We start from the raw sequence: 16273 nt of genomic DNA on the forward strand, positions 1-16273 counted from the left end.
TCGACCAGGGGTCACCAACGTGGTGCCCGCGGCCAAGCCTGCTTTTCATTCAGGTGTTCAGTTAATAATGAAAGAACAGTAGAAAGAAATGCATTGTGAAATACAACATGTGAGTTGTGGACACCAGCATTTTGTTCATGTTCTGGTAAAACAAGCATATTCGCTTTGTTTGGCTTTAAAATAAGCTCTGAAAAGAAATGTTACAAAAATGAGTAGCTCTTGGCCATTTTCATTTTGTAAAAGTAGCTCTCCCAAGGACAAACGTTGGTGACCCCTGATTTGGACTGATCTTTCAAGGCACACAGAATATTGTGTTGTATGGTTATATAAACACGGAACCAACCAAGAGAACCATTAGACTCCCGTCTTTCATCAGAAGAAAAAGTTTGTTTCTACCTTTTTCTGTTCTTTAGTAATCAGCAGTAGAACATAGGTACGTTTCAGGAAAACATCAGTTCCCAACTAAAAAAAAACAAACAGCTTTTTTGTATATAAGATACAGTTCAAGCATAACTTTCACTTTGACACAAATATCTAAACAACTATACCAACATAAACAACACAAAAAAACATTTTCCCATTTGGACCTGAACTATGTGTGTGCAAGTGTGTACACGCATGTGTTTATGAGTATGGGTGAACAGGTAGCGCCAAATCTTTAAAAAAAAAAAAGGTAGTGCCAAATTTATGTGTGGCAGACCAAATTTATTAGTATTTATTACGAAGTTGTAACAACAGGCTACACAGACAGTCCCATTATAATGTGTTTATGAGTAAAGGTGGACAGGTAGCGCCAAATCTTTAAAAAAAAAAAAAGGTAGTGCCAAATCTATGTGTGGCGGTCCAAATGCATGTGTATCCATAAATAAATGAACGTATGGGAAACACTGATGCGTGTTAGGGTGACATAAAAAGCTCCGACCAAAATTTCTCACGCTGACCTTCATCAGTCCACCTTGCAATCAAAACGACACCACGGCGGAATGTTGGATACAGCTCTCAGCGCTGGACGGCTAGCTTTTGCAGGTGCATCTAATGACGTGTCCTGTGAGCGTATGTTGCACATAGCGTTACCTGAGTGAGGGGTGGAGTTTTAAAGAGGGCCGGAAAGGCCAAGAGTCCCTGCAGCAAAGTGGGAGAAAAGACGGAGAAGTCAAATGGGGGGTGGGAAACCTAAAAGACACAGGGCGCCTGCACCTTGTGTGGTGGATGCATTTGTACTAGTATTAATCCTGCGACAGACTATTGCGTTCATTTTTAATAGCTTACTATTTGGGTGCATCTGGAAGGCAAAAAATAACCACCGTGGTGAGTCACACTTAATTGCGTGAATGACATTTGCTGCGGCGATGCTGGATCTGAATGGCAACCAACAGGACAGCCCTCAGTTAATTTCTTTCTTTTAGCTTGTTGACTTCACTTCTCAAGATTCATATGCAATTTCCGAGGGGGCCGCAAATGGCAGGTAGTAATCATTCTTTCAAAAGGGCAGATGCATTGAGTCAGGTTGCTCGCGTTAAGATTTGAAGTGTGTTTTGTTGTGTTTATGTGCTCACATTGACAGTTGCACATGCTGGCAAGACATTTGCTGCATCTAAATAAGCGTTCCTTATGTAGAAATCAAATATTTTCATAGTTAGAGCCTAGAAAGACTTTTTAAATACAGGTTTTAACATTATTAGAGCCCTCTAGTCATGAAAGAACACCCCTATAGTCAGCATTACACACTCATATTACCCAATAAAGTAGATAATAATCCGAGAAAATAAGCCATTTAAGACATAAATAAGACTCGTGCTCATGTGTGTTGCATTAAATGGTGACGTCAGGGGTTGCAGCTTCAGGAAGGAGTGACGTGTACGAGTGAAGTGGAAGCTAATATCCCCTTTTGATGTCTCATACCGCAATCTGACAGATCTTCAGTAAGTTTGATCCAATGTGAAATTACTACAGCTTCTGTATGGACGACACGGACCGCCAACAGTCCACCGACGCCAACGGGTTCCGAAAGCCTGGACTACTGAGTGGTGAAGACGAAAGCTCAAGCTAAATGTCTAATTTGCCTCGAGATAAAAGTGACACAAAGAGCAACAGCAAAAGAGAGAGAGACTGACAAGGTTTGTGATGAAGGAATTATGAGGCTGTTCAACTGTGATGCTGAAAAAGACCACTTGAGTGGTTTTAGTTCCCAGGAGGAGGAGGAGGAGGACGGAGATGAATGACTTTTCCTGGTAGGCTAACTAGTCATATTACACTCACTGTTCGGCATTTCTGTCTCATTTTCTTTTATTATGTCTTCTATAATGCAAGTGTAAAGGTGACCATACTGTAGGGGTGTTATTTCATGTCTAGAGGGCTCTAACAATGTTAAAAAGCGTATTTAGAAGGTCATAAACAGGTTTTCTATGGTCTAACTATGAAAATATTCCATTTATAAAATAGGAACCATATGTCACTTATCATGTTCGGGTCTTGAACCAGTTAACTGCGATAAACGAGGGACTACTGTACTAGTTCTTTTGAGTTGTCAGTGTACAGCAGGGGTTCTCCACCTTTTGGAGCCCACAAAGGCGTAATTCAGGTACAGATGTGATGCCAGGTCAGATGCGTTTGCAAACCCGAGGTTCTGTGAGTTATTAGAGGTTTATTCCAGCGACTCCATTTTAGTTCCCTTTGAAGAAAGTTTTGAAAGTTGCGTGTCAAATCGGACAGCGGCGCACAACAGAACACAAGCAGGCACCATTACTTTCACAGTGGGGGAGATTTCGTTCTGCTCAGCGATAATTGCTCGTCTCCAGGAGTGTGTGGGTCACATAACACCGTTTAATAGGCGCAGGTGCTTTCACAAGACCCATGACAGCTATTTGCTGTTTCATCAGCACTCGTGCACGTGCCAACTGGAAAAAGCAAGGTCAGAGTGAAAAACCGCACGGCGCCTGTGCCGTTACTGTAGTCCCAATGCTTCTCTGTAAGTGATATCTGACAGCAACACATAAAGCTCCATCGCATACACCTATAGAATGAATTATGGTGCTATGGTGACAAGACAAAGTGGCAGCTCGAGCTGCAGCGATGATGCTGGCTACCCATTACAGCGGAGAGAAGAGACAGCAGTATAGCAGTAATTACAGCCTGAACCTCAAGCAATCTCACATTGGACCGCTGTGGAAAATAGATCCAGACTTACATGAGCAGGCTGCCTGGTGCAGACATGGATCTCTCCTCCCTGCGGCTTGGACACTCAAACGGGTTACTGAAGGAACGTTTCCTCAACATGGCTTTTACCAAGATCTGAAACAGTCACGACAAGGTTTGAAACACGCGTTGTAATGTTGATATGTCCAGTATACAGCACAGCCCAAAGGTTTGGACGCACACAACGCAACAGATGGTCCAAACCCCATTAATAAGGCAAGAAATTCCACCTGTGGAGGGAAAACCATTTCAGGTGACTACCTCATGAAGCTCGTTGAGAGAACACCAAGGGTTTGCAGCGCTATCAAACAAGCAAAGCGTGGCGACTTGGAGGAATCCAATGAGAAGACATTTATTTCACACTTTTTTGTTAAGTACATGTAATTCTACATGTGTTCCTTCCTAGTTTTGAAAATCGACAACGTAAATAGATTCATAGATTAATAAGAAAATGTGGTGTGTCCAAACATTGGGCCTGTACTGCATGTAATCTAACATGCGCTGCCTTTAAGTAATGTGCAGCGGTGAGTGGTTTTTTTTGGCAACACCTTGTGCATGACTTCACTGAGTTGAGCTGTGTCTGTAAGTAATGTGCAACATGGAGATTGTAGCTGCTGTGTCAGCCACCGGCTAACTCAATACACCTATGGCTTTCAGTCCATTTTCATTCATTTGTGAAAAAAATGAAGTTTTGGTGTTAGAATACGGCTGTTTGATACATTTCTACATACATCTTACATTCTTCGAGAACATTCTGACATTTTTTAAACAGGTAAGTTTTTTTGGATCCATATGGACTTATTTCATCTTCTGTGGCTTTAGTTTGTCTCCTTGTTGGTGTCAACATTGCCTCCTCCGCCTGGCTTCGTCTAATGACGCATTCTTTCACTGATGCAGCTTATAACGACTAACAGTCCGGAAAACTTGTTTGTTCGTTCGCAGTTGTAGATCATTTAACACAAGGGATACACCAATATAAACAGAATACACTAACGCCACTAACTAACGATGGGCTATGCAGACGTGCAACTTGAAACTATATCAGAACACATGATGATGCATAATATGCAACACCGTAAAGGTAAATATTAGGGATGGGATTTCATGACATTTCCCTTATCATTGAGGACAAATTTAAAAAATCACTTTGATTGTTATATTAATAACATGTATTTATTATGATTATCATTATTATTATTTGAAATGGCAGAAATGTTTTTAAAAAGTGAATTTTTTCATACATATATTTATTTTACATGGTATGTTTTTGTACATGATTCTTTAACTGTTAAAAAAACAAAGCAGAAAAACAGATGGCGTACCGAAAGCCTCCTTGTGTTCGTCCTCAACAATCGATTCCATAGAAGAGAATTTTTAACAATTCATTAAATTACCTTACAATTACAGCATCCTTCCCTGGCAAACGTGTCTGACTTTGCCCCGTTAAGAGTTGCACCCTCGTGATAACAGAAATAGTACAACAGTCATTTCATGTCCCTTACCACAGCAGAGAGGCTGGGAACAAACTTGACTGAGTTCTTGATGTCCTCCTCGGTCACCTCCACCGCAGTGCAGTGCTCCTCCTCCAGAGGTAGGGGCTCGGTGCCCCCCCGAGTCACCCACTGGTCCACCTAAACATGCAGACACAGACATCGCTGTGGTAACAGCAGCCTCTGCTGCCATCATTCAGAGGTCAGGTCAAAGGTTTCTACGAGGACAGAGGTGTCCCAGCTTTTTTCCAGCGAGGGCCACAGACTGAAGAACGAAAGGAGGCAAGGTCCACTGTGACATTTTGGAGACAAATGCTAAGACGTTATATACACTTCAAGAAAAAACTGCATCTCAGCTTTGTGATGTAAGTGAAAAAGCATAACGTCGTCCCTCGTTTGTCGCGGTTAATTGGTTCCAGACATGACTGCGATAGGTGAATTTCCGCCGAGTAGGATTCAATATTAATAAACAAAATATTTTCATAGTTAGAGCACAGAAAACCCGTCTATGACTTCCTAAATACAGTTTTTATCGTTATTAGAGTCCTCTGGACATGAAATAACCCCCCATAGTCACATCAGTTGTTCTTTGTTTACATCACACTGCGCAACACTAATGTACAGGTGGCCACCGCTCATGGCATATAGCAGTGGTTCTCTGTCATGCCTCCCCAGGGGATGGGAATGTTTTCCCGCGCACCCCAATTTTAAATATTATTGCGCAACAGACAATATCTATTTATTTACCTGTCCTGTACAGACTGTACTGAAACTGAAACCAGCAAACTCCGACAAAATGGAGAGCTGTGAAGCATACAAGCGTATTCAAGAGCCAACTTGCATGCTGAGTACGAGAAATTTGAAAGTACTGCCTGCCTCTCACGTCCTGACAGTTCACCGCGTCCCCCCAGGGTGGCTCGCCCCACTATTTGAGAAGCACTGGCGCATAGCAAGCTACCAAGCTCAATAGCTAGCCTCCAATTCAGTTCTCAAGAAATTTCTGTGAACAAAGCGATGGTCATCAATTCCCTCTCCCACACGGTCAGTGTCTCCTTTTTTCTAGTTTCTTGCCTGCTTCCTGCTCTCTGCACATTCTTTATCTGCAGCTGCGAGAAAATGTAGCCTTGCCTTTCTCTTTTGCAGGAGATTCTTCTCTGGAGTTCAACATGGGGTCCCTTGCAAATATAGGAATCAGTGAAGCTAGGAGTGACGCCTGCTGTCGGGTGGCATCATGCGGGACACAGCGGGACCAAATAATGCCATAACTGCTTCACGGATGCGGGACGTGGTGGTGACAGTGCATACCCATACGGGAACAATGCGAATTGCACGTACTATTGTCATGCACTAGACTTAAACAGTACTTGACAAAGTGTAAATAAATAAGGTGTAAATAATTCATTAATTTTTGAAAAAACGCGATGTAGCGAGGGACAACTGAATTTTACACAGGCCGCCTGGCAACCTTATCAAGCCAGCCATGCTTGCACAAGTAGAACGCATTCATTGACACCCTTAATGTAGTTAAATGCCAACACATAATCCCATACTGATCCAATCAGGAAGGAGTAACGCCCCTGCGTGGGCGGGATATCAGAGTAGGCACTTCCTAGTTTCAGGATTTCCGACTTCTTGCTTGAAGAGCGGCGGTCCAGTGCTCCGTACTTTGTGACATCTTCCAGACTATTTTATCACTAAAAGATTGAAAACACAGAAAGCGTGTCCACCTGATCTCTTCTCAGGATGAACGAACTCAAACGTTTCAAGGACAATTCGAGACAGCTTGTGTGTGTAAAAACAATCTTCATAGCAACTGTCAGTAAGACAGATGAAGGATATTATACACTGTTTATATTTCCTCATCTCTTGTCGATGCTCCACTGCATTTTCGGTGCTGGTTAAACAGCCAGGAACTCAGGAACTCAGGAACTGGATCAACTAGCAGAATTGCAAATAACCAAATCAGTGAGCATCATGAATCACCAACTAAAGTCAATGAACAAACCATAACCTGAACATAAACCATAACTTTTTGGAGGTTTTAAATCACATTTGCATTCCCCAACAAGCTCACTGGCAAACACTGACCCGTGTGTTCACAAATACATCGTGCAAAAGGACATGGACGCTTCCTGTGAGTTCTGTAAACACCACTAGAATGTCTGGTGGGAAGATGACTCATTGACGCATCATTTCATTGTGGTCTGGGAGACAAAAAGACAAAAAGGGACTCCCTACTGTTGCTGTTTGAGCCTGGAACAACCAGGTTCCATCACGCCTTGGAGCAAGTTGAACAAATCCTGTTGTGAAGGTGCACATGAACGTGAACAGAGGTGCGTCTTTTTGTTAAGACCAAGTTCAAGAGTGCAGCAACGAGCGACTAACCCTTATATGTGAGCGAATCATTTTACATGCGCTTTGTTCTCAGTGTTACCTTGATTTCAGGGATAGTGATCCGGGTGTCTGGGTTCTTATCCAGCATCCGCAAGATCAGGGTCCGCAGCTCTTCACTGACTTTTGGTCTAAACGGATGGACAGCAACCATCAGATCCACAGCTTTACTTCAACCGCACCGCGGTGCTTCATAAATACCGAGCCTCTCATTAATACGCCGTCAAAAAACAGTGCATGAATGGAACTGGCTGGTAAATGTTGAAAGAGATTACAGACTCTAACCAAAACGTACTCTAACCGAATCAATTTCTCCCATAAGAAATCATGTAAATCCAGTTCATCTGTTCTATAAAGCCAAAAACACAATTTTATAGATGTACAATTGAAGTTTTACATGCAGAAAACGATTGGAAATGCATACAAATATATAAAAAATGCTGAATGAAAGGGACAAATGAACATTTAAGGTTACTTTTTCCCTCAGTGAGGACGTGTTCGTTGACAAAGGCGGCGATGGCCTTCCTGTTTTGCTGTGAGTTATTTCTTGAATTCAATACTGTTTCTCATCTTCTTATCAAAGTGCTGGCGCCAATATTAATCAGAAAAGCAGAGACTTGCAGTTTAACTGCGGCAGTTAGCAAAAAATGACAGAGGCCACCACTGGGGGTTGTACATCGACTTCAGGTGCTAAGGGGGACGTTTTGTGATGAAAATACATCACGAACACAGTTGGACTCACGCAGTGGATTAATAACACGACAAGACGCTCGCAAACAAAAATGTACACAAACTGGGGTCGAATTTTGGCGTAAATCTTTCACATAAACTGAAAAGTACGTGAACCGGGGTGCATGCTAAGCACTGCGCTGTGTAAGGCGATTCATTAGCACAGGGGTGTCCAAACTTGTCCACCGAGGGCCACGTACTGAAAAATGACAGGATGCAAGGTTTTTGATATTTTGTGATCCAGGTGAAAAAGCATATTATTCGTGTGAATTTCGGTCTTTGCTTTTTTTCGCCAAATTTTTGCTGTTGTTTTTTTAAAATTTTCCAAAAATGTAAACTTTCTTGTTAAATAATCTTTGGAAATGTTGTTTTCGTAATATTATGACTTTATTCATACAATATTTGGACTTTATATCCATAATAATAAATCAGTTTTCCTCAACCAAAATTTTCCAAAAATTACAACTTTATTATTTTTGACACAAGCTTGGGAGCTCATGAGCTCCCTCTGGTGGCCCGGCAGCCAGCCATGGCAGCCATTGGCTAATGAACTGCTCTGCTGGGAATGATGCATTATGGGAAGAAGTTAAAATAGTTGCCGTTTTTTATTTTAAACTCGTATTGGTACTTGGATTGTCTATTTCTTTGCTACCTTTTGAGGGTTAAGTTGCTGTGTGATGATTTTAGCCTGCTATCTAAGATGACACCATGAGTCAGACTGTTACATTGAGTAATGACCTCCTGCGATTTCTGATAGGTTGACAAGCTCGTCGTGAGTTCCCTTATAGCTGTGATTGGCTCCTGCCAAAGAAAGAACTACGGTTTCCTCACTGACCCGCGAAGTCTACGAGATGTCACGAGATTAGAACATTGCCATAAATTAGCCGCACCGCTGTATCAGCCGGAGGGTTCAAAGTTTAAGAAGAAAGTAGCGGCTTACACACCGGAAGTTACGGTATATAGCAAACCAATTATTTCACACAAACAGGTGGTGTGATGTCCTCAGTCCTGACACCCAGGAATAAGTGTGTTCATTAAAAAGGCAAAAGGAAAGAGAAGTTTGGACGCCTTTCCAGTGCTTGTTTTGATCACATGCAGGTGACATTTAGTGCATGCTGGCGGTGCACTGACACGCTTGTGTCTGAGATGCAGATGAGCTGAGTGCCAGACACAGAAGATAACAACCTAAACTGTGAACTGGACGCGGCTGTCTCTTTTTAATAGCGCGGCAGCGAAGCAGCACGGGAGGGAGGTGGGACTTACGTTTCTGGGAAATCCACAGGCCTGGTCCTTATCTTATTGTGCAAAGCCATTATGTACTCGTCGATAAATGGGCACTGCAGGCAAGGCACAGAAAATAGTGGAAAAACATTTAACCAGTCAACAGAGTGATGAGACAAAGAAAAGATGTGAACTTGCCTTTCCAAAGATGAAACAGTAGAGAGTGACTCCCATGGCCCAAACATCCAGCGCCTTTAAAAACATGACACATACTTAGGCCTGTCACGATAACACATTTTGCTGGTTCATAATGGTGCTGTAAATTATCGACGATAATCGATCATTTCTTTTAGTTTATCATTCAATGATCACTGTGTCATGTCACATTTGAGCCACGAGATGGCACTCAAGTGTTATGTATCTGTATGAGGCACAGAAGATGCCTACTATAGCAATTAGGAATCGCGGGGCTTCACCACTTCACATACGCTGGGTATGGCGAGCTCGCGGAACCTGGCACTGTGCATTCACTTCGCCGATCAAACGCCCCAGCGAGCGCTAACTGCCGAGACGAATGCCTCACAGCACATCCACAATAGAACTTTAGCATTCGGCTTAGAAACTATCGCTTTTGTGCTTTCATTCATATTAGCGTTTGCTAATTGCTAGCGCCTAGCAGTGTATTCAAAGTGACTGACCTAAAAGTGTCACTGTTAATGCAAAGACGAGTGCGGTTCATTGGTATTCCTGCTACAACTGAAGACCAAAGAACACTCAAAGCAACTCGGAGGAATAAGTAATTGGAACGTTTAGGACAGGAGATGGCTACGAGGAGATTTTCCACTCATTAGGCATCCCACAGAGCTCATTTAATCCCTAATTAAGAAATGGAAGGAAGAATTGAGCTTTTTGGCCATCAGACTAGACGCTATGGTTTGCACATCACCACATGCACACCATCTCCACCGGATGATTCATAGCAGCAGGCCCTGGAAGGCTTGTCAAGGTGGAGCGCAAGCATGCGCACGGAAAAACAGCAGCAAATCCTGGAGGGTTGTCTGTTTCAACCTTCAAGAGAACTACGCTTCGGGAGAGGATTGATTTTTCAGCAAGACAACCACCCCAAGCATAGACTGCAAAACAAAAACTACACAGAGCTGCTTTAAAGACAGCAAGGTCAACGTTCTAGCGAGCCAGCCCAGATCTCAATCCAACTGAGAATTTGGGCCTGGACTTGAAAAGAGCTGCTCACGCCAGAGTTTGAGGTGTTTGGCAAGGAGGAATGCAGCGTCCAGATGTGCCAGCCTGATTGGGACGTCCACACAGACTCAGTGCTGTTATTGCAACCAGAGATGCATCCACTAAATACTGACCTGATGGAAGACATTTACTTTATCTCATATATTTTTATCCATCTCCCAAGTGTACTTCCGGGTCATGAGGTTGTTGCAGCCATTTAGCTTATTGCTAAAGAGTTGTTGCTTGTTGTTGAGTTGAGTGGAGAGTAAAGTGATTGGCGCCACCTACCTCCACTCCTGTCTTGTTGTGAATCGCATCTCCACATTTGGTGACCATCGACGTGGGTAAAAATTGACGACAGAGACGACGAGACCGTGCCGGCGCCACGCTAAAAGCTAACGTCAGCGCTATCTGGGACACACCCACACTCATGGTGTCGACATATCAAGCCCAAAAGAATAACACAAAAGTATTTCCGAAGCATTTCCACGTATCGGCACCGCTGGCTGATATATACAGCAACTTTTCATTATAGGGAAAAAGCCCATACCAGTATCAACCGATATTACATTTTTATGCCAACATCGGGCTGATAATATCGGTGGGACGATATTATCGAACATCCCTAATATTTTTGAATTAATTGACAACAATTTGTTTTCACGTTGACATGGAAGGAGTTTTCTCGTCAGAAAAAACTAATTACATTGTCATTTATAAAAGCAATAAAAGGTTGACATATCCAAGGGGGGTGAATAGCACAGTAAGGAGTTCATAGTAAATTAGCTCCCTGCTCTTCATTTTTATGTTGTTCACCAATCAAATATGATATAAAATAGCCATACAATATCACTATCTCTTCCATCACTACTAAAGTGTACCTACCCTATCACGTATTTACTTACCTAGCTACCGTAACGAAAAGCCAACTTACCTTCCCACTGAAGCTCTTGCGCTTGTCTGACAAAGTCTCTGGTGCCATGAAGGCAGGAGTACCAGCTGTTCCCGACAGCATAGCATCCTTGCCCTCAAACTGGTTGCTCACTCCAAAATCTGCAATCTTCACATGGCCGTCATCCCCCAGCAACAAATTGGAAGGTTTGATGTCTCGGTGTACAATCTTCTGGTAGTGCACTGTGGACACACAAGAGAGCTGGGACCGCTGTGCCTGTGAATGTTTTCATTCATCCAGGTCGTTGTATTATCCTCAGGGCATGGGATCGATTGCAACGGGACTGTTCAGGTTGTCTTAGAAGACGTTTTGCCTCTCATCTGAGCAGCTTTCATCAGTTCATGCTGATGTTTTCCTCGTCTGTTACTTAGTGCACCAGTGGTTTAGTTCTTCTTCAGGACATTCCGAATGGTTGTAGTGGCTATGGCCAATGTTTGGTTTTCATGTTGTTTTCACCTCTAAATGCAGTCTACACAGCCAAAACCTATCCTACCCAATTTGGAAACAGACTAAGAAGCACGTTTTAGGAATATAGTGAAACCACAGAGATGACCTGCAGTCATGCAAAAATAAAAAATGAGGCCATCCCATGGACACATTTGTCTTTATTTAACGTAACTACTTCTTGGAAAAGTAAATCTTTAATGGGATGTCCTATTTTCTTTCTATGACTGTGCTGTGCTCAGTCTGCCACATGATGCATATGAGAGACACTCACAGTACTCTATGCCCAGGATGACGTCTCGGAGGTATAACCTTGCCTGTTCTTCTGACAAAGGATTGTCTGTCGGCACTTCCATCACCGGCCTGCAGGTGCACACACACACAAACACACACACACGCTGTACATTCCACCAGTACGTTATATGGCATCATTTGTACAGTAAAATCCAGTCATTGCACCGTATTATTACATTATATTATATTGTATATGCCTTGGAGCCTCGTGCCTTGGACGTACACTCGGAATACAGGAGGTGAACAAATGTATGACGTGCGAGTGACGTGAAACTGATGAGGGGTAGGATTAAATAAGCTTAGCTTCTTCCTACTCCTTTTTGGACATGCCGACCTCCTGTGAATTGTGTGCATGCTTGATGAATTAAACCATTACCATAGTTAACACATAATTAATCACAATTAATCACAAATAGAAAGAAGTTATCTGTAATAAGCAGGGATGTATATTTCTTTGTGGTAAACGATTCAACACGCTTCTGCATAGAAGTTCTCTTGTTAAATTCCATTTTTAGAATGTGCCACGGGCCAATAGAAAAAAACAACAACCGCTGGCTGCAAGTGGCCCCATGGCCGCACGTTGGACACCCCTGCTGCAGAAGAAGAAAGAAGGCATGCGCATAAGGTCCACGTAAGCTAGCTTGTTAGCAGCTGTCTCGAGTCCCTGCAGCATAAGAGATGGGCGATATGGCATAAATGAATACTAGGAGTGTAAGGGTGACTATAGGGGTGCTATTTCATGTCTACAGGCCTCTAAAAATGTTAAAAGCTGTATTTAGAAAGTCCTAAACAGGTGCAAAAACATTCAATTTCTTAACACTGAACCCTATATCGTGGAAATTCATTTATCGCAGGCAGGTCTGGAAACAATTAACCGCTACAAACGAGGAACGACTGTATCGGGCCTTCTGCAACAGATTCAAGACGCTAACTGAGGTTCCACTGTGCTTGTACTACCAATAGGTGCCAGATTATTAGAGCACATCTTTGTTGGTCTACGTGAGCAAAAAGACGTGGACTTTTATTGGTAATAAACATGAACCTATCATAAAACTATGAAAAACAAAGACCCGCACTGCGACGGCTTGGAGCTGTGAAGAAGAGGCACTGAAGAGACGGGGGCAGCGAGGTAGATGGATGGCGGGGAGTGGAGAAACGAGGGAGAGAAACGGTGGGGATGAGCCTTCAATTATTAACAAAGGACAAGTTCTCTACTTACCCTTTGCGCATCAGCTCGAACACTGAAACAGGAAAGCAGAAGAAACGGGAACGTTAAAGACGAAAGAAGTCAATTCATGGGAGCATTACACGCCGTCTGGCCGCTGATGCAACCTCGGGGGCTGCATTGAATCAGAGCATGAACGTGCCGCATGAAGCACACGAGGAGCTTCATGTTCCCACTGTGACCTGGCAGTGGTGATGGGAGATGTCTGTCTCAATTAGTGACATGAACACTTGTTAGGGGCTTACTGCATGTCCCAAGTGCCAAAGGCGAAATGGAAAAGTGGGCTGGAAAGCAGAGGGAGAAAAAGCAAATATGGACGTGCGTACCCATGTGAAGGTTGTCCTCTGCGGGGTCATCCAGGACCTGCAACGTAAACAAAGCCAAGGAGATGATCATGAGAAGTGCAAGTGGACTGAGCCTCACATCACAGTTCATCCTGGCAGCTGCACAGTTGTTTTGAACTCACATGTTTTTAATGGTTGACCTTTCCACACACACACACACACACGCACACACACACACACACACACACACACACACACGTGCGCACACGAAAGCAGCTTACAGTTTAGCAACAGACAGCAGAGGAGCTTTGATTGAAAAATGCTGAGATGAAACCCGACGGATAACCCGTCAGTGGACTTGTACTACAATTCTACGACAACAACTCAAAGGTGAGTCGTTCATCACGATGAATCGGTTCCAGACCCGACCTCGCAGAGTGAATTTCCGCAAAGTAGGACGCCTTATTTATAAAAGGGATATTTTCGGAGTTACATCACAGAAAGCCTGTTTACGACCTTCTAAGTACGGATTTTAACATGACTACAGCCCTCTAGACATGACAAAGCACACCTTTACACCCAATATGGTATCACCCAATAGAGTAGACAGAATGAGAGGAATTAAGCCACTGAAGACCTAAATAAGACTCATACTCGTGTGTGTTGCTGTAAATGTGTTCAGGTCGCGAGGACAGGAAGTTGATGATGGAGTTCTAGCTTGGCGTGGGTTACGGCCGCAACAGTAGTCCGTGTCAGGGATTACGGTGCCTGTTGTGAGATCATCTCGTGTGTATCACCCAACATTACTGTAATATTAATAATAAAATTACCACTGACGTTTCCATTTTTGCTGCTGTTGTTTTTTTTGTTTTTGGTTTTTTTTTTGTTTTCTTGTTAAATTATATTTTTAGAATGCGCAGCGGGCCAACAAAAATACAGCTGCATGCTGAGAATGCCGCCCGGCCACACTTTGGACACCCCTGCTTTAAGTGAATACTGTTTGTGACATAAATGGTTTTGCAAAAACCGAAAGTGATAACATAATAACAACATTTTTGCTTTTCATTGTGGCTGCTGACTAATGCGGAGGGTGACTAAGACGTATTATAAAAGGTAAATTGCCTTGGAGGGAAGTTCTACAAATCGAGCCCGCTGCTTTAAAAGAAAGAAGGTGTCACTGTGCATGACTCAGCGTGGATGATATGTCATCTGTGACAAATGGACGCAGCACTCCCATTGCTTTTAATCTGCTCTGCGTGGGTTTAAATGTTTGAAAATGTAAAATCAGTCATTAGAGAAGGACTGGACAGCCATCTCCTAGGAAGCCCATAATGAAAGTGCTTCTATCGCCTACAACAGCAGAGTAACACTGCAACTTTCCTGATTTTGTGGCTTATTTCGAGTCATTCTGTTTCGATTGTTGAAGGTGGTGGTTTTCATTCTTAAATGTTGCATCTTAAAAAAAAAAAAACTGATGAAGGGAAAAACAGAAATGAGCAGGAAAGGTGTGAGTGTTATAGCATTGTACCGTACAATGTCCTGATTGAGTGGTGCATCTTAGCATGTTAACAATGCTAACATTATCATGCCAAACCTAGCATGGTAGGTTTCTGCATATGTTAATACTCATCAAAATGGCAGAAAACACTACTATGATAATGTTAGCATGCTAGCAATGCTAACATGCTAGCATGCAAACATGTAGCACAATAGCACAATGTACCAGGAACGCTAAATGTCCTGATTGAGTTGTGCATCTTGACTTCGGAATCATTCAAATTGGTTGAGAAATGTGGCAACAGCAACAATTGTTAAGCTTTTACAGAAAAGTGGGAATTTTGCATGAAAAAGTGAAAATTTTAGTGATCTGAAAAATAAATAGCCTGAATGACCTGACCGTGTTGAACAGTTTGATGTTGGAATGAAATGTGGTAGTACAAACAACTGATACGTTTTTAAAATTTTGCGTAAAACAAAGAAAGTTGAAAAGCAGGCAGCATGACTGTCCTGAAGAGAGAGAGTGTAACTGCCGCACTGGCTGCAGAGAGAAGGCAGAAAATGCAGAAAATGGTTTGCTTTTACGGTCAACACAGCTCTCACCTCCACTAATTTCACAATGTTGACATGGTCCAGTTTTTTAAGGATGGCGATCTCTTGGTAAACTCTTTCCAGTGGTGCTAAGAATTTGGGCTGCTCTCCTTGGACTGCCTTGGGTCCTCGAGGAGGTGGGCGACCTGCAGAACCCCCCAGACCCACACGGAAGACACATTGCAAAAATAATTCAACTTGGTTTCCAAAAGTATTCCGGCAAATGCAATGATGGAAATTGATAGAAAATATTAAGAAACGTCGAAAGGCTTCCTCCCACAAAGTCACATGGTTGCAGTGATGTCCTGACATGAACACGCTAGCATGACAAAGAGTGGCGCCCTACTGACTCTGTGACTCAGAGCGATCACTCTTTAGCACCACACACTCTTCACCAAGCAAACAATATCATCAGCATCATTAGTTCTTCATTAGTTCCTCAGTAACTAGTCTAAATTCATGTGCCTTAGTCATCAGTTCCTCTTTAGTTCTTCATTAGTTCCTCAGTAACTAGTCTAAATTCATGTGCCTTAGTCATCAGTTCCTCTTTAGTTCTTCATTAGTTCCTCAGTAACTAGTCTAAATTCATGTGCCTTAGTCATTAGTTCCTCAATAACGACTGTATTTTTGTGTACCTTATTGTAAAGTGTGACCAAAGTTTTTGGAGTCTTCAGAGCAGGGGTGTCCACACTTTTTCCACCGAGGGCCACATACCGAAAGT

General features: G+C 42.8%; 1 protein-coding gene across 7 annotated transcripts in view; it reads right to left on the reverse strand.

Moving 5' to 3' along the window:
- Positions 1–16273, reverse strand: part of camkk1a (calcium/calmodulin-dependent protein kinase kinase 1, alpha a) — a 43871-nt gene that overhangs the window by 4336 nt on the left and 23262 nt on the right. For 3 of the 7 annotated variants that reach the window (XM_054755918.1, XM_054755916.1, XM_054755919.1), the window contains 11 exons: positions 15565–15698; positions 13507–13543; positions 13175–13196; positions 11936–12024; positions 11200–11399; positions 9225–9278; positions 9069–9142; positions 7120–7207; positions 4698–4826; positions 3188–3291; positions 1075–1122 (listed from right to left, as the gene is read on the reverse strand). In XM_054755918.1, the coding sequence (XP_054611893.1) occupies positions 1075–1122; positions 3188–3291; positions 4698–4826; positions 7120–7207; positions 9069–9142; positions 9225–9278; positions 11200–11399; positions 11936–12024; positions 13175–13196; positions 13507–13543; positions 15565–15698 (979 nt within the window). Of the gene's footprint in view, positions 1–396; positions 1123–3187; positions 3292–4683; positions 4951–7119; positions 7208–9068; positions 9143–9224; positions 9279–11199; positions 11400–11935; positions 12025–13174; positions 13197–13506; positions 13544–15564; positions 15699–16273 lie in introns of those variants that run through there. The other 4 variants (XR_008566435.1, XM_054755920.1, XR_008566436.1 and 1 more) reach the window with 4 other exon arrangements.

This window comes from Dunckerocampus dactyliophorus, chromosome 16, assembly GCF_027744805.1.
Source record: "Dunckerocampus dactyliophorus isolate RoL2022-P2 chromosome 16, RoL_Ddac_1.1, whole genome shotgun sequence".
Lineage (NCBI taxonomy): Eukaryota > Metazoa > Chordata > Actinopteri > Syngnathiformes > Syngnathidae > Dunckerocampus > Dunckerocampus dactyliophorus.